The sequence below is a fragment of the Hyalella azteca genome, unplaced genomic scaffold, assembly GCF_000764305.2.
Source record: "Hyalella azteca isolate HAZT.00-mixed unplaced genomic scaffold, Hazt_2.0.2 contig3711, whole genome shotgun sequence".
Lineage (NCBI taxonomy): Eukaryota > Metazoa > Arthropoda > Malacostraca > Amphipoda > Hyalellidae > Hyalella > Hyalella azteca.
In genome coordinates, this window is record NW_025933952.1 from 77,518 (window position 1) to 94,526 (window position 17,009).

General features: G+C 41.0%; 4 protein-coding genes across 4 annotated transcripts in view; 1 reads left to right on the forward strand and 3 right to left on the reverse strand.

Moving 5' to 3' along the window:
• Window positions 1–1,279: 1,279 nt before the first annotated feature.
• Window positions 1,280–3,881, reverse strand: LOC108678074. The gene is made up of 3 exons (XM_018166412.2): window positions 3,776–3,881; window positions 3,196–3,368; window positions 1,280–2,172 (listed from the first exon to the last, which is right to left on the reverse strand). The coding sequence occupies exons 1-3, from the start codon at window positions 3,822–3,824 to the stop codon at window positions 1,792–1,794; spliced, it is 603 nt and encodes a 200-aa protein (XP_018021901.1). The 5' UTR covers window positions 3,825–3,881; the 3' UTR covers window positions 1,280–1,791.
• A 2,157-nt stretch (window positions 3,882–6,038) lies between these two features.
• On the forward strand, window positions 6,039–6,949 carry LOC108678069 (DNA-directed RNA polymerase II subunit RPB1-like). The gene is made up of 2 exons (XM_018166406.1): window positions 6,039–6,134; window positions 6,467–6,949. Exons 1-2 carry the CDS (start codon window positions 6,039–6,041, stop codon window positions 6,947–6,949), a joined length of 579 nt encoding a protein of 192 aa, XP_018021895.1.
• A 1,359-nt stretch (window positions 6,950–8,308) lies between these two features.
• On the reverse strand, window positions 8,309–13,666 carry LOC108678073. Its single transcript, XM_018166411.2, has 3 exons — window positions 13,347–13,666; window positions 12,153–12,200; window positions 8,309–9,575 (listed from the first exon to the last, which is right to left on the reverse strand). The coding sequence occupies exons 1-3, from the start codon at window positions 13,392–13,394 to the stop codon at window positions 8,562–8,564; spliced, it is 1,110 nt and encodes a 369-aa protein (XP_018021900.1). The 5' UTR covers window positions 13,395–13,666; the 3' UTR covers window positions 8,309–8,561.
• Window positions 13,667–15,971: 2,305 nt separating this feature from the next.
• LOC108678070 overlaps window positions 15,972–17,009 on the reverse strand; it is a 2,920-nt gene continuing 1,882 nt past the window's right edge. The window contains exon 3 of the mRNA XM_018166408.2: window positions 15,972–16,405. Within this exon, the coding sequence (XP_018021897.1) occupies window positions 15,972–16,405 (434 nt within the window). The remainder of the gene's footprint in view (window positions 16,406–17,009) is intronic.

Genomic DNA, 17,009 nt, shown 5'->3' on the forward strand with positions numbered 1-17,009 from the left:
CCTCAAGAAGGCTGCCCTCAAGAAGGCTGCCCTCAAGAAGGCTGCCCTCAAGAAGGCTGCCCTCAAGAAGGCTGCCCTCAAGAAAGCTGCCCTCAAGAAGGCTGTCCTCAAGAAGGCTGCCCTCAAGAATGCTGCTCTCAAGAAGGCTGCCCTCAAGAAGGCTGCTCTCAAGAAGGCTGTACATGTTCTCTTATGGATGACATCAATGCTACTCGAATTCCTACCCTTGTCAGTAGCCTGTTCTCTTAATCAATATTAATTTTATTTTTATTGTTGTTTTTCATTCTTCGAATCAATATGAATTTTATTTTTTATATACGTTTTTCAACCATCAAAATTATACGCAAAACTGGACGACGGTTATCAGTTGTATCTGAACCCGGTTCGTATCCTTATTCCGGTGCCACTTTACTAAACGTTTATGTTGAGGCTTAACTTTCCTATCTCCGTATGAGAAAATTTCTATGGAGTTCGTTGCTGCGCGACATCAAAAAAGTTGTGTACCTTCACATTTTCTCGTTTATTTAAGATTATAGCGTCGAAACGCTGAACCGTTTGCGTTACTTAAGACCTAAGGGATTAATGTATAAAATAAAGTTTAGGAACTTGAATATATAACCCGAATATTACTGGTCAGGCGGTATGTGACCGCGTATTAATTTACACCACACGATCTGTAGGGTGAAATAGGGTGTTATAGGTACGCTAGTCTCGATGAGATTCATCTTGGAACCTTTCTTTTCTAAAGACTGAAATAGAATTTCAAACCTTCATTTCGATTCTAACCTTGATAATTGACTAATCAATTGTAGCCGAATTGTGTGCTGATAAGACCCAACAATCTGTAATGGGTTGTTAAATCACCCTACAGAAAGTAGGACGTTATAATGTTCAATAACCTCACAGAAGGTAAGGTGTTCATCAAATTTATTGATAGAACAGATAGTTTCTCTAGAAGGCTGGCGACATTAATGTACGAAGCACTTGGTCTAAAATTGCCCAATAAACTAATAACTTCGTTAGTCATTTGACTGTTCCGCGCAACTGCAAGATGCAGTGTCATGGCTCGGTCTTTATCTCGGCCGTAGTCAAATTTAGCTACAATTGATCAATCCATTACCAAGGTTAGAATTGAAGTGAAAGTTTGAAATCATTCTTACTCTTGATGAAAGAAGGGTTGCAAGATAAATCTTATCAAAAAGGGTTGCATGTAATGGAACTTCTTATACATGCGTGGTGAGCAATCGTTCGTATTAAACTCATATTAGGAATGAAGACGGAAGATTAAAATATATTTTATTGATTATTCTGGCTGTAATATAAAAACTTCTGCAATCTTTGTAAGAAGCATGAACTTTAATAAAATAGTCTATTCTTCTAACAAAAGCTCAGAAATTGAGAACCCAACTTGACAAATTTATTAGATGGATAAACTTCTGAAGTTTCAAATCGCATTAACGTTTCCTTCGAAATACTAATAAGCCTAAGTGGAAACTGTTGCATTCGTTCACTTAGCCAAATAACGGAACATTTTTTAGGCAGGATTCAAACACGAGCTAAAAAGGATACCTTGCGATAAAATTCATTTCAGCCGGAGTTTCAAATCTCATTAACATTTCGTTTTAAATACCAATGAGCCCTTGATAAACAATTTTTATTTTTCATTCGTTCACTTCAGCCAACGACTGGAGCCTTTTCTGTAGGTAGGCTTCAAGCACGAGATAAAAAGGAAACCGATCGATAAGAACTGAAGAGTTTTGGCCGAAAAAATTAGGAAAATTCGTTAGTTTCTTAATGCATCCATGGCATTGCATGCATCAGATTCCCCATAGTATCGGGCATAAGGTTAGCGCCTAGTTCCTCGACAAACTTGTTCACATTCTGTCCCGCTCCTTCCAGGACCCTGGGTATATCCTGTGCTGTGGTCGTAATGAAGACCTCTATATCCTGCAGTTTATCAGTTGGTAGCTGCACTACGGACGCCAGGCGTCTTAAGACTCCGCCCTCGGTGCTGTTCCAGAAGTTGTTTAAATTAATGTATTGGTGTTCGAGTAAAATGTTATATATTGAAGACTGCGGGAACTTTGCGGTTAGGTTGCTGATATATTCGCTCGCAGGGTTGTACAGGAATTTGTTGAAGAGTTCGGCTACGGTCGCCGGAGCAGTTAGAGCCTGCGAGAAAAAAAATCGTGTAATAGAATTTAAGGTTACGGAATATATATAGATATAAGGAAAATAATATAACCTAATATTTATAAAGCTGATAAGTCTATAAGACGAAATTTTTTAGCTAAATAATTGATTAAATCAATCTAATTTATAATCTAAATGCGAAATTTTTTGTATGCCGATAAGTCTAAATGACGTAAACCTTGAATATCATTATCCTGAAGAGATGGTCTGCAAACCTATATTGCATAGTGAAAAGAGCAGTTGCTAAATTTTATTCCGATGTACGAAAATACATTGTACGACGTTGGCTCAGTCTAGTGATCGACTAAAACGCTTTTGTATTGGAAAGCGTCCGGCATGAACAGACGCTCGCTTAGTACAGTTGAAACTTTATTGCCCTTTTCCACTATGATAATGATTCGAAAGGATAGCGACTGGTCTGAGACCTATAAATGCCTAGCAAATTACGGACCAGGGAATAAGTCCAGCAGCTATCTCAATCAATCGTCAGTCATGGAAAGATCGGGTTACAAAGGCCGGATCCCTTGCGAATCAAGTCACGAAAAGTTAACGAATCGGCAACAGGCCATGGGCCTATTTCTCCAGTGCCAGAACTTCTATTCTAGTAAGGAAGGATTGAGACGGGCATTAGACCAATAAGCTTCGTGGTTGGGCCTCCAAACAGGCGTGCGCGTTTCCACTACGCGCATGTGCTGGGATCAAGACCGAATTCTACCTGGGAACTCCATTTCTACGCGTGGCATTTCAGTACGTATATTGGAGCGACAGCAACACACAACCTACTTGAACGGGAGTCAGAACGGCACTACCGCAACGAGCGGCTCAATCAGTAGTCTAAATGAACAGCGCTTGACTCGCCGTTGCGCCAGTCTCGATGGTCTGGACTGACTCAGTCCGGACTGAAAAAGCCAGTTTCTCAGGCGTCAGTCGCGCTGAGTCTCATAGTGGAAAAGGTATGACTATAGTGGAAAATGGCCTTTATTACCTGGATGTCTCACCCACCGTTGTATCCGTGGTATTCGCAGTGATGTTGGCCACAAAAGCCGCCCTGCTAGGAGGCCCGACAGGTTCTCGGGCTGCTGCCCCCACGATGGCCAGACCGTCCGCCGCGTAGGCTACGTATGTCCGGTCGGGGGCCCCGGGGGGGAGGGTGGAGGTGTCCGCAGCCCCGAAACCTTAAGTATGGTAATGTTCATAGGATTTACTTTAAATATTAGTTTTGTATTAGTAATTAGAAGTAGGGATTATAGTTACAAGTTTTATTACGTTATTAAAATGGTTAATGGTGCAATTCGGAATTTAATTGTGCTCTATTAAAAATATCTAGCTTGAACTAGGAAAAAGTTATACGGTCAAGTATGAAAAGGNAGCCGTCAATGGACCGAGTATAGCACGGCAACAGCCGTCAATGGACCGAGTATAGCAAGGCAACAGCCGTCAATGGACCGAGTATAGCAAGGCAACAGCCGTCAATAGATCGAGTATAGTAAGGCAACAGCCGTCAATGGATCGAGTATAGTAAGGCAACAGCCGTCAATGGACCGAGTATAGCAAGGCAACAGCCGTCAATGGATGAGCTTACCATTAAGAAGCGACGAAATTACGAGAAGAGCTGCTAGATGAGCCGCCATCTTCAATGTTTTTGTATATGCGAATAATTCGTGTTCTATTTGTAACGAAATATTTTAGTTTAGCTGTTAACACTGAGGGAAAACTATGAAATTAGCAGCCAGAAAAATAAATGGGTATATTGTCCTAATATTGACACTTCAAATACCTCCGCACTCTAGCCGACGTAGCACTGATATGCCCTTTTGCCGCGCCAAACTAGGTCAAAATGACTCGCGCGAAGGCAATAAATGCATCGCTTTTTGGACAATGTCTGGCTTATCTCTCCGAGTGTTCGTTAAATATTTCACAAGGATCCCGAAGTGGAGTATTGAGACCGGTATAAGTGAAAACTGATATTGAACTATATTCGTAGCATCGGCAAAGATTCAAGACTTTCCTAATTTCCAAGAGTGTTAATCGACTATTTCGCTGATTTTGACAAGTTTTCAAGTGATCCAAGATAATTTTTCTTACTTCAAAAAGTTTTCAATAATTCGAAGACGAGAATACTAATATGGCCCTAACTCGTGCATCGACAGGAAACTTTTGAAAGCTGAATGTTATAGTAAAAGTTAACACTAAGTTCTAATATTCAGACACTGACATACCTAGCCTCTTCCACCAACACCAAAATGCGTCATACGAATGTTAATCAGAAATCTTTACATGTTTTTTACATCTTCCAGAGAAACTAATACAGAATAAATAATACAAATTATATATTAGGAAGATAACTGACAGAAAATTGAACGTTTACATGCATTCCACTCTTCGCGCACAGCCTGACAGGGCGTAATTTTAGCAACGGTAGATAATAAATTTATAAATCGAATTTCTTGACACTGTCAGTTCTAGAATATGAATATCGATATTAAATGAAAAGTCTAGTTTCTGATTCTTCGAACAGGTACATGTGTCGTACAAGATCGAAAAATCTGAAACTAGATTTCTCTTGCAATTTCGATTAATTTTAATGAACTGGAAAAAGTTACCAGGATAAATCGATCGCTCCACAATAATGTTCAAAGATCGTATTATCCTGGAAACTATTTCAGTTCCAGAATATTAATCGATATTAAAAGATAATACTAATGCCAGGCATTTCGATCTCATACGAAACTTTTACCCGTTATTATACATAACATCTTCAAATTCTCTCCTCTGGAGCATGAAGACAGTCAGGGTGGAATTTCAGGAACCCCACTGGTGCAACTGACTGGATCACCTTATTAGTAGGCACACTTTCGGCACGTAGCACTTATGCCCCCGTATTCCGTGTGAAACTAGATCAAAATGACCCACAAACGCGAAAAGTGTATAGATATTTGAACAAATTTTCATCTATTTTTTGTAGCGTGTGGTTCACATCTCATGTCAAGCCGGTGTCAGAGGTATAACTACTACGCTAAAAATAAGTGGGTCATGTATAAATAGTGACTCATGTCTAACCCACAGTACTAGTCGAGAAAGAACGTAGCATTGATACGCCTTTGTGGCCGGGCCAAACTGGGTCTAGACGAGCCACAGAAAAGCACATTTCCATATCATCAGACCAAGTAGGTCACGTGTATTTGGTATACAATAGTATTTTTAGTATACAATATTTCCCATTCTGCTATGTTATAATGTATACTACACTTAGAAAAAGAATAGACTTCGTCCTAATAACGATGCACTAACTTTTTATGGGCCATCCCAGCCCATTTTCGCCCGAAAAAAAGTTACAATGCTATTTCTAAATTACGCTAGGAATGGGGATATGAAAGTCACTATTTAGATAAGACCTAATTAATTTTCGAAGTATAACCTTATCGAATCGCACAAAGAGCACGAGAAAAATATTGGGAAAATCCCAACGTGGTAACTTCTCAAGCACTTCAGAAAACGCGCTATACCTTCAAATAGTATACAAAATAGCAATACTAGCAACCGCAGTTAGAATCAATTTAATTCAAATATATAATTCTAAAGTATACTTTTGTGCAGGATTCATTGCATCGTAAAGCTACATCAATAACAGATTATATGAAGCTATGGAAAAATATATGTTCAGATTTGAAATGCCTAGCACCATATCGAACCCGGTGAAAGTCTAGTAGCTTCTTCAAACTATCGTCAGTCATGAAAAGATCCGGTCAAATGACACCATTTTAGATCTTCTGTGAACAAGGCACGAAAAGGAAATGAATCGGCGACAGGCCACATCAGGCCTACGCTTCAGCGCCTAGATCAGTATGTTATGTTATTATACCAACCAACAATCACGACGTGGCAACCGCAAGGCCGACCTCAACACAATGAGGGAGAAGGCGTGGCCCTGCTCCTCCACGGTTCCCCACGCTGTTAACTCTAAACCAATTTTTCATGTGTTGAGAAGATAAAAAAGTTTTAACTCACAGTAAAATCTTGCGCCCTAAAAACGCATTTTGCCAACAATTACATGATTTGACTAAGTTTTATACTGAATTTTAGTAAATGTTTAAAATATTTCCGCTGCTGGCTAGACAAGCAGTCACTATTTTCGCATGTGGCTAGACAAACAGACACTATTTTCGTTAGTGTCCAGAGAAACAGACACTATTCTCGCTTGTGGCTAGAGAAACAGACACTATTCTCGCTTGTGGCTAGAGAAACAGACACTATTCTCGCTGGTGGCTAGTAGACGGCTCACAACCCTACCAAGACGGCTCACAACCCTACAAAGACGGCTCACAACCCTACAAAGACGGCTCACAACCCTACCAAGACGGCTCACAACCCTACCAAGACGGTTCACAACCCTACAAAGACGGTTCACAACCCTACAAAGATGGCTAACAACCCTACCAAGACGCCTCACAACCCTACCAAGACGCCTCACAACCCTACCAAAACGGCTCACAACCCTACCAAGACGGCTCACAACCCTACCAAGACGTCTCACAACCCTACCAAAACGGCTCACAACCCTACCAAGACGGCTCACAACCCTACCAAGACGTCTCACAACCCTACCAAGACGCCTCACAACCCTACCAAGACGGCTCACAACCCTACCAAGACGCCTCGCAACCCTACCAAGGCGGCTCACAACCCTACCAAGACGCCTCACAACCCTACCAAGACAGCTACCCAAGTTACCCAACAATACCAATTTAAACCATAAAAAAACTTGTACAGAATACAGAGATTCTAAGTCATCAACCTGACTTTAATAGACTACAAATAATTAAAGCTATTTTAATTTAAATCATTAACCAATCAACAAGACCTCTACGCCCTTTGAAACTCCTCATCTAGAACGACTGTACACTGGACTATGCAGTATACACTGGACTGTACATGAACGTACCTAACTCGTGCTTCGTTTACAACAGTACTACTTAATTTTAGTCTCTCCTTAATATTTATCCTAAAAGTACTGCGTCCTCTCAGCTGCTTCATTTCAACATCATAAAGATTATCAGTTTTGAGCGAAACGCGTCACCTGAATTAACCTACCCCTCATTTGGTGAAATTCAGATATTCTCTGACATTATTGTACCAAATAATAGGCAGCTGTAGAAACTAAACTCCAAAAAAGTTTTGAGGTACAAGTTCCCTAGTGTGGGATACTAGTGTCGGCGCTGGAGACTAGGCCAAGTTCGATATGGCGCCGATTGTTGTGATTTTCTTAACATCTGCACATGATATAAAAGAACTAGCCTCTTGAGCAATTTATCCAAAACTGACGTTCAATTAAATAGCTGGTGAACTTTAACCAGGTTCTTAAGGTTCTAGACATGTCACGTCTGAATATAAACTCCTGCATAGCTTTATCTAGTCTGTTATTGAAGGCGTTCATACTAGAAGCCTCAACGATGTCATCAAAAGGCTGTTCAACATGTCGGTGACTCGAAGCGAGAAGTTTGTAAAGTCGCATTGATGAGTTGTACCGCGGTTTTTTAGTTTATAACCGTCACTGTTGGTGTCGGTTCCTCGAACAATGGTGTCACTTAAGCTTCTTTCTAGTCGTTCAGCAAAGTAATTTCATTCAAATATATTGGAAAAAAATACAGTCAAACAGGCAGCCTGGACAGTTGTTAACTCTTAGAGCAATCTATCGTGGAAGCCGTCTGGTCCACATGACTTGTTGGCATTTAGGGCGGTCAGGCGCTTGGGAACCTCTTCTTGTATTTCAAAACGTGTTAACTTCGAGTCGACTGGGTGTTACTCAATATCTGGAATACTGATCAAGTCCTTATCTGTGAACACAATGCTAAACAACTGATCAGGAACATTAGCCTTGCTCTCATCAGAGGATATCTATTGGTGATCTACTTTCAAATCAGAAATACCGTCGTTTTTCTTACACGTCGAACTAGCGTACAAACGAACTAGTATAGCTTAAATACTGAGAAGCAAAAACTGATGGTGGCTTCTGCCCAACGGAGCCTTATGGCGAATCTAGCCTACCATGGATTTTCTACTAGTAAACATTAGGCGAAAACATTTATTGGACTCTACATAGATAATAAAAGACATCAATATTGCATAGTTTATTAGAAGTGGAACCATTGAGCCTCAACTAACAGATCACTGACTTCCCTTGCGCGCATAAGTTTTAATCTGCGTGGCCTGGAATGAAAACAACATCGAGAAAGTCGTCACATTTAGAATTATTTTCTTGTGTATTATTGCCGAAGTCTTCACTCCAGGGAGCCAATATATCTTATGGTATGTTGCAAAGACCGTTTTACTAGTATTGTTGAAGCAGACGAAGGTCTGCTTCAGCAGACCTAGACGTCCTCAAGCAATGGGGAGCCGTACTTGATTATGACTTTAGTCTGGTCGGTCATCGCTTGCATTTTTGCGAACTTTTCACTTGGGAAAACAAAACTGAAATCTCCTATAAAATCCTTGATGTTGCAAGCGGTATTCCGTAACTTTGGTGAGCCAAATTTACCATTCTTAATGATAGCCTCAAGAGACAACAAACTGAATCTGCCCCTACATTCTTGTAAAATGCTAAATATGGCATTGTAGCGATATGATGCATGAATTACCGACCAATCTACAGAGAATATTCGTGTTTCAAAACTATAATACAACAAACTATCAATGCACATTAAATTGTTAACAATGCTTGCAGTGCTAATATAATTAGCTTCTTCTGAGTCCAAGTTAACATCGCCTACAACACGTATCAAAGAAGGCGTATCAGCAGGGTTATCACCGGGTACTTGAACACATGTCTTGATGCTTTCTATCATCGGACACATGGCGATGATGTCCCCAAGTATATTCACCCCAATGATAGCATCAGGCATGCTGAGTTCCACCAGATTTGGACAATTTCTCAGCACCTGCTCTGCCACCTTACCCAGGGGCGCTGCCCCCAGCACCCTCCGAGCCTGGTGTCCCACGGCCATGGCCACCTTCACGTGAAGGCCAGAGTCTTCCACCGCTGTGAAGTCCAGCGTCTGCCAACTTCGGCTTGAGGTTATGACTTCCCTCCAGCGCGAGCAGACATCAAGGACTGAAGGCAGGTTGGTTATGTCGAGGAAGGAGAAGATGGCCAAGAGGACTTCATTGGGGAGTGATAGGATGTGTCGGGATGGGGGTTCTGCTGAGGCGTCTGTAGAGGGGTACGCTGTAGGGTCTGCTACAGAATCTGCAGAAGAGCAAGGTGCAGGATCTGCCAGGGTGTCTGCAGAAGAGCAAGGTGCAGGATCTGCCAGGGTGTCTGCAGAAGGGTAGGCTGGAGTGCCTGCAGAGTAGTGCGCAGAGGAGCCTGCAGCATCAGATCTCGCCTGGGAGGGGGGAGGAAGAAACAGGTAAAGGAAGCCTATCATTTGCATCTAGGTTCTGCAAGTTAAGCAGTAATTTCTTGCTTTGTGGCCTCTAGCATCTAAGAAAAATGTTCTCAAAGTGGACCTGAACAATGGGATGAGACTTCAAATTTCCCATAAGATAACATGATACAAAGGTTGAAAATGTCCATAAAGTTGGAGAACAGGACCAAATTTCTGTCCCGGAATTTAGTATCTTTTTATAGATATTATGAAACATTATGTGGCAGAAAGATACAAAACAAGACATGTCTTGAATATTTGAGGCCAGTAAATGAGATATTGCACTAGGAAAAACAGCTAGCGCACACCATTCTTCAAGTACGAATCATGGATTAATTTGTTAAACAATTTAGTATTAATTGATATCTGGGTACATTTTTGCATATTTGGATAAATATCAAAAATCTAATGCTTTTCAAAGTAAAAAAATAAGCATAAAAAATGAATGAGTCAATTTGTCGAAAAGACATTTTCTTAATGAAGCCCAGTTTTTTAAGGTCTCTTCATTTCTGCAAGTATACAGCAAAGATTATCATCTATCACAACATTCATCATTATTATCATTGCACTGGTTGAACTGCCCATCATTTCACTCTCATCTGAGATGCCAAACTCATCAGTGTGTTTGTTGTCATCATTCATAACATTGCATTCTGTTCATTTTCCACAGCAACAGGAAGGGTCTTTACTCTGGTATTTGTAATCATCATTCTATCATTTATCATTATTCTTTGGTCTATCATCAGCAATGTACTGAACTATATATTTTTCTGTTCTATGATAATCTAACAAAATTTTGAGTGCCACAATAAAATTTTTTGATCCATTCGATTTATGGAATATGTCACGTTCACTTGAACGTGTCAAAATAAAATGTAAACGCTAACCTAAAGAAGGTGCCGCATAGTGTGGTGACGCTCAGCAAGTAAGCCACGGGGCCGCCATTCAGTCTCACCGAGCGCCAGCCACACGCGGTTCTCCCATTAAGCGTTCTCGTGTTTTTCACTTATCTGGATTATGTGTTTATTCTGATTATCTCGATTATTGTCATGAATTGTGTCATTAGGAGAGTGATCAGTGTCGAGTGAATGCACGAATGTGACAATGCTGTAGCATAACTTGTTAGCAATCAATTTAAAGATGTGTTGAATGAGAGGCTTGTTCCGACGCCAGCGTCGGACTGCCTTCTTAGTGAATTTGTCTGAAGTCAAATTGAAAATGTCATTGTATTGTTCTAAATATCGTAGTGCCTGCAAATGACAAGAGCTTGTATTGTTTGTTCAAATAAATAATGTGATAGAAGTTTGCTCGAGAAGCAGTCGGTAAACAAATTTGAGTGATATCGTTTCCCCGCCAAAGACAGGCAACCGACGCCTGAGTTTTAAAACCGATGTCTGCCTAAACCTTGTGTGATTGGTTGTTGGTGCCTGGCTCGTTGAGAATGGCGTGCCCTACATGAATGTTCTAGAAAGCCCGTGAATGTACGCCTGAATAGGAAACTGATTCGAGCAAATGTTTCAACCGTGTCTGCCCTAATTTATTAGTGCTGCAAAATAATCGTGAATTTTCACTGTTCCCTTTACCACGTCACAGGCGTCATAAAGTAACTCACTAAAGTAACTTAGTTGAGTACTGTTGTCGAGTACCATGTTGTTTAGAAGAGTTTCACTGAGCGCATCTTAATGTGTCGTCAAGAAAACGTGAGTAATCAGTATTTGACTAGGGTGTAATTTTGTAGCAAATTCTGGTAAAGCGGGCCAGTTTCTTGCTCAGGCCAACCTGTGGCCAGTATAGCACTCGATATTACTCGATATTTGATGTTATTAGCAATAGAAATATTTAAGCAACTGATTGCTTCAAGAACGTTTGATTTGAATTAGCCTAAGCTGTTAGTTACCACAGTGTTTATTACCTTTGTGCCTTTGAGTTCAGCTTGGTCTGCTAATATCAGCATTGAGAATATTCTGGCACACGTTTATTGTTATCAAGACTTGTCGTACGCGTATTATTACCAAGATTTCAAGCGACGAGAATTTTGAAAACAATGTGCAGGGATTTATTTAACGTCCTCATTCTGAGTTCGGAACACAGTTAATAAATTCTTGCATTAAAGTAGCGGCTTGTGAAATGCTCGTCCTATGAGCTCATTTAACATTGAAGTAGCTTTGATTTATCGTTATTTCATGCTGTAGTACATTCCGAATATTATGTTTCATGTAATTTATTACTTAAACTTTACCCATTTAAATGTTCTTAGAATCACGAATTTATTCAATGTATCTAATTGGATTCCAAATGTGCAGGATTTCATCATGGCAAGAGGATAGCTGGATAGTAAAGAATCAAGTGAAGATTGTCTTATTGATCCTTACTGTCCTCGGACCTGCGATTAGGCGGATACCGTGATACAGCAGTTGAAGTATTTGTGTATTCCGTGATAAAATATATTCTTACATGTATAATATACATAATAATATAACATTAGCTGTTGCATAATATATATATATATTCAATTAATAAAAAATTTACACTTACTTGCACTTTCCGTTTCTTGAACTCCAGTCCCTCCAGGGCAGTGACATTCTGGCAACATAAAATACAGTCAACACACTCCATTACAGTCAACACACTCCATTACAGTCAACACACTCCATTACAGTCAACACACTCCATTACAGTCAACACACTCCACACACCATTAGTAAGTATCAGTCAATAGTGGTAGCAGAAAGCTTTTTCCAATTTGAATATTGGGCTATAAATAAAAAATTATCAACTGTATCAAAATTACTGAGAGTCAAGGCTAAAAAGTTAAAGAAATTACCCCAAACTTGGAGTGAAACACTGTCCTGCATTTAAGCACCCTTAGCTTCTAGGCTAAATGTGCTGGAAGTTCTTTCGGATGAACAGCAATGTACGCCATATCATCAGAAAAACATACCACAGATCAAAATTTGTTTGTAATTTAGATGAAAACTAACCAAGTGGAAAATATAAATAGGAAGCCTTTCCAGTCGGCATCACCTACCACACATGCAGCCAAATAGAAGAACTATTGTTAAACTACCATACAATTGACACAAACTTGTATAAATATGTCAAGGTATCCATTGTAGTGGCAAACTAGAGATTTTTGTACAACACTTAACTTCACTTCTTGTTGTCTTTCTGCTATAAATTTTATAACCAATATTCAACACACTTCATCCACTCTAATCAATCTGAAATTTCAAACACTTGCATAAAGTTGGAGACAATGAATTCCCGAATCAATTGACAGAATAAACAATTTGAAATTTTTTTATATAATAAAAAAATTTATATTAAAAACAAAATAAGAGCTTCATTGTTCATGTGTAACAACTGGGACTCTGGACTCTTTAGAAGTGTGGTCTTTAAAAAGTACTTTTTAAATACGTATTTTTCAGAATTGGTTCATTTCTAATTTCTCAAGTTACTCAAGATTTAAATCAATATCTTATGTATGATAATGCAGTATCCATGATACTTTGCTGGTCTACTTATAGGACTCATAATTGAACTTGAGGAAGAGTGTGAATAACTCTCTGCTTTGCCACTTTGACTATCCATAACAATTCAAACGTTGAATTGATGAATAATTATAATATTAGAACAACTCAACTAGAACTAGTTATCATTATAAAATTGATAACATAAAATTTTATTGCTTTAACATATATCAAGTAAGATATAAACTACAGATCTCACCTTGGTTTCCTGATTTGTAAGTTGACTGTCCATTTCATGGTCTGCCATGTCTGCAGAGTGCAGACTGCAATGAAATTATGTGGATTGTAGAATTCTAGGAATGCTGACTGCTGGACAGACAAATAATTTGAAAATCAGGCTGGGATTTTCTAGAGGGGCATTAAATTAACAAGATGGTTTGGTTTAGTAGCCAAATGTTTACTAGCACTTCAGCTATTTAGCTATCTTGCACCAAAAGCCAAAATGAACATCACCCAAGAGGTGGAAGGTCTCAGTTATAGTAAGTTTCTTATAACAAAAAAACCATTCATCACCCACAAAAGGTGGAAGGTCTCAGATGTCCAGCCTGCTAAAGCTGGCTGAAAAGAAGCAGCGTTAGCATTTCAAAGAGATGAAGAGACAAGGAGGGACAAGTGAAAAGAAAAATGAAATGAAGACATTCAAACAAGAGGTCGCTCACACAGGTAGTCAGCCACCCGCACAAGAGAGACAGAGATGGGAAATTTAAGGAATCCTACCTACATAATAACTTATTGTAAGGAATCCTACCTACATAATAAGTTAATGTAAGGATTCCTACCTACATAATAACTTAATCCCACAACTGAGACCTGCAGTCAGACACCGCGAGCTCAGAGGTGGGACTTCTGACAAGTGCAGACACAAGTCAGAATTCCCCCGGAGGGTTAAATTAATAAAAAGACAGAGCATACTTGACACAACCAATAACAGTCTGGACCCTGGAGATGATGGCATCACAATCCCACAACCAATCACAGTGACCGTCTGGAGTGATGACATCACAATCCCACAACCAATCACAGTGACCAGACTGGAGGGGATGACATCACAATCCCACAACCAATCACAGTGACCAGTCTGGAGGGGATGACATCACAGTCCCACAACCAATCACAGTGACCAGTCTAAAGAGGATGACATCACAATCCCACAACCAATCACAGTGACCAGTCTAAAGAGGATGACATCACAATCCCACAACCAATCACAGTGACCAGTCTGGAGGGGATGGTATTGTGAGGGAATGGCCTTTTGCTCTGTGTATTTTGTGTTGCCATTCCTTCACTCATGCATTTCTCCCTAAACCTGTCTCTTTTCATTTCAGATCACCAATAATTATATACTGCCTATGCACAGATTGTTTCCTAGATTGTGGCAAGGTTATGTGATCTCAGCATGTTTTATGGATCACCAGTTTAGTTGGTCTCAGTTGCCTAACAGTGCACAAATGAGTAGTGATTTGTAATTGGCAATAGTAATTGTTCTTTCAACTGCATTGATCTCTCGTGACTCACTGCTTCGACTGTGATGCTGGAGGACCAGTGATCTCTTGTGCAGTGTTCTTCAGTGGTTCCCTGTTAAGCCAGAATCGGAAATCTGAGGTTGGGAGCATAAGCAACCTTTGTGATTGTTCTCAATTGTGCTGAGAATTTACCCTTTTACCAAGTGCAACTGATTGCTATTGTTAACTTGCACAGTGTTAAGTCCAAGGAAGTGTTTATTCATGGTGCAGTGTCAGTTAATCACTAGTTACGCAAGCTGTGAACTGGTGAACCCAGATCCTTACCTGTGCTTCAGCTGTGAGGACGGACAAGATACCAAGAAGAGAAGAGTACTTTGCTGAAGGACTGGCCAAGGATCCTGGAGGTCTCAGGGATTTATGAACATGCTTGTGAGCCATCAGTTATATAGAATTTTCCCTGTTCCCTTTATGACGTTTTACTGATCATCAATGTATTATAGGGTTTTGGGGTTCTTGAAATTTCTTTATATATTGCGTTACATCCATTTTCATGCCTGTGTATTTATCATCCATAAAACTAACCCATTATCATATATATCATTCAACTGCATTTAATGTGAGCCAACTTGTTTTAGAGTTCATCTGGTTGATTGGTCTCGTGTTTCATTTGTCCTGCTGTTAGGTTATTCCACCGTTTTCTTGAGTGACAAAACCCAATACTATATTGGTCGTACCAGGCCTTTAGAGCTAGAAGGTTAGGAGTGCCCCTAACAGCATCACAATCCCACAACCAATCACAGTGACCAGTCCGGAGGGGATGACATCACAATCCCACAACCAATCACAGTGACCAGACTGGAGGGGATGACATCGCAATCAAATAATTAATCACAGTCTGGAGAGGAATACATTTTAGTGAACGTTGCATGAATGTATAGTTTCATTTTGTCATGAATTTTAAAATAAGGCATGTTCACGACAATTGTAAATGTACCTAGTTAGCCTGCACATATGTGTGATGGTTATGTTAAAATAAAATAGAATTTCAAAATTCAAAAATGTCTGCAATGTTTGTCAAATAATAATCTAGACTTTCCCCAAATGCAACACTACAACAAGATGCCAATTCATTTGCTTGGTGGCATTTCCTTGTTTAACTTGAGAACACGGATAGGTCAGCGTCCACAGGCAGACCAGAAGGATAACTCAGCGCCCACAGCCCGACTAGACGGATAGGTCAGCGTCCACAGCCTGACTAGAAGGATAACTCAGCACGCACAGCCCGACCAGAAGGATAACTCAGCGTCCACAGCCTGACTAGAAGGATAACTCAGCGCCCACAGCCCGACCAGAAGGATAACTCAGCGACCACAGCCCGACCATGTCCATGTCATCTTCATCATTGTCCATGTCCTCTTCATCATTGTCCAGGTCATCTTCATCTTTGTCCAGGTCATCTTCATCATTGTCCATGTCATACCCATCATCGTCGGTATCATCCGCCCCGTCCGCCACAGCGGATCCTTCGCCCTCATGGAGGCCAAGCCCTGACGGGTGGCCACACACTTCGGCCTGTCCGACGATGATGCTGAGGAGGCCACCCTGTCCTCCGCCTCCTGCGCACGGCGGTCGTGTCCTTCAATCATGCTCAGGAACTGAAGGTTGTCCTCCGGGTTGTCCATTGGTTGTATGCCCATGCTGCGCAGGATGGTAGGGAGGACAACGTCCATGAAGGGGATGGTGGCCAGCTTGCGGATGGCCGGACTGCTCGTTAGGCCTCTAGCACGGTCCGCGTCTGGTGAACGAAATAGTTACAATTTAGGATGGATAATGTATTTGATAGATTTAATTGGAACACAGCGCCCACAGTCTGACTAGAAGGATAACTCAGCGTACACAGCCCGACCAGAAGGATAACTCAGCGCCCACAGCCCGACCAAAAGGATAACTCAGCGCCCACAGCCCGACTAGAAAGATAACTCAGCGCCCACAGCCCGACTAGAAGGATAACTCAGCGCCCACAGCCCGACCAGAAGGATAACTCAGCGCCCACAGCCCGACCAGAAGGATAACTTAGCGCTCACAGCCAGACCAGAAGGATAACTCAGCGCCCACAGCCCGACCAGAAGGATAACTCAGCGCCCACAGCCCGACCAGAAGGATAACTCAGCGCACACAGCCCGACCAGAAAGATAACTCAGCGCCAACAGCCCGACCAGAAGGATAACTCAGCGCCCACAGCCCGACCAGAAGGATAACTCAGCGCCCACAGCCCGACCAGAAGGATAGCTCAGCACCAAGTCTGACTAGAAGGATAACTCAGCGCCCAGTCTGACTAGAAGGATAACTTAGCGCTCACAGCCCGACCAGAAGGATAACTCTGCGCCCACAGCCTGACT

Coding starts and splice junctions, on each gene's coding strand:
- LOC108678074 (XM_018166412.2), bottom strand. CDS start 3,824: ATGGCGGCTCATCTAGCAGCTCTTCTCGTAATTTCGTCGCTTCTTAAT. Junction 3,369..3,775: donor AATTTCGTCGCTTCTTAATG/GTAAGCTCATCC, acceptor ACCATACTTAAG/GTTTCGGGGCTGCGGACACC. Junction 2,173..3,195: donor CGAATACCACGGATACAACG/GTGGGTGAGACA, acceptor TTTTTCTCGCAG/GCTCTAACTGCTCCGGCGAC.
- LOC108678069 (XM_018166406.1), top strand. CDS start 6,039: ATGTTATGTTATTATACCAACCAACAATCACGACGTGGCAACCGCAAG. Junction 6,135..6,466: donor CGTGGCCCTGCTCCTCCACG/GTTCCCCACGCT, acceptor GGTGGCTAGTAG/ACGGCTCACAACCCTACCAA.
- LOC108678073 (XM_018166411.2), bottom strand. CDS start 13,394: ATGGCAGACCATGAAATGGACAGTCAACTTACAAATCAGGAAACCAAG. Junction 12,201..13,346: donor TTACAAATCAGGAAACCAAG/GTGAGATCTGTA, acceptor TTATGTTGCCAG/AATGTCACTGCCCTGGAGGG. Junction 9,576..12,152: donor TCAAGAAACGGAAAGTGCAA/GTAAGTGTAAAT, acceptor CCCCCCTCCCAG/GCGAGATCTGATGCTGCAGG.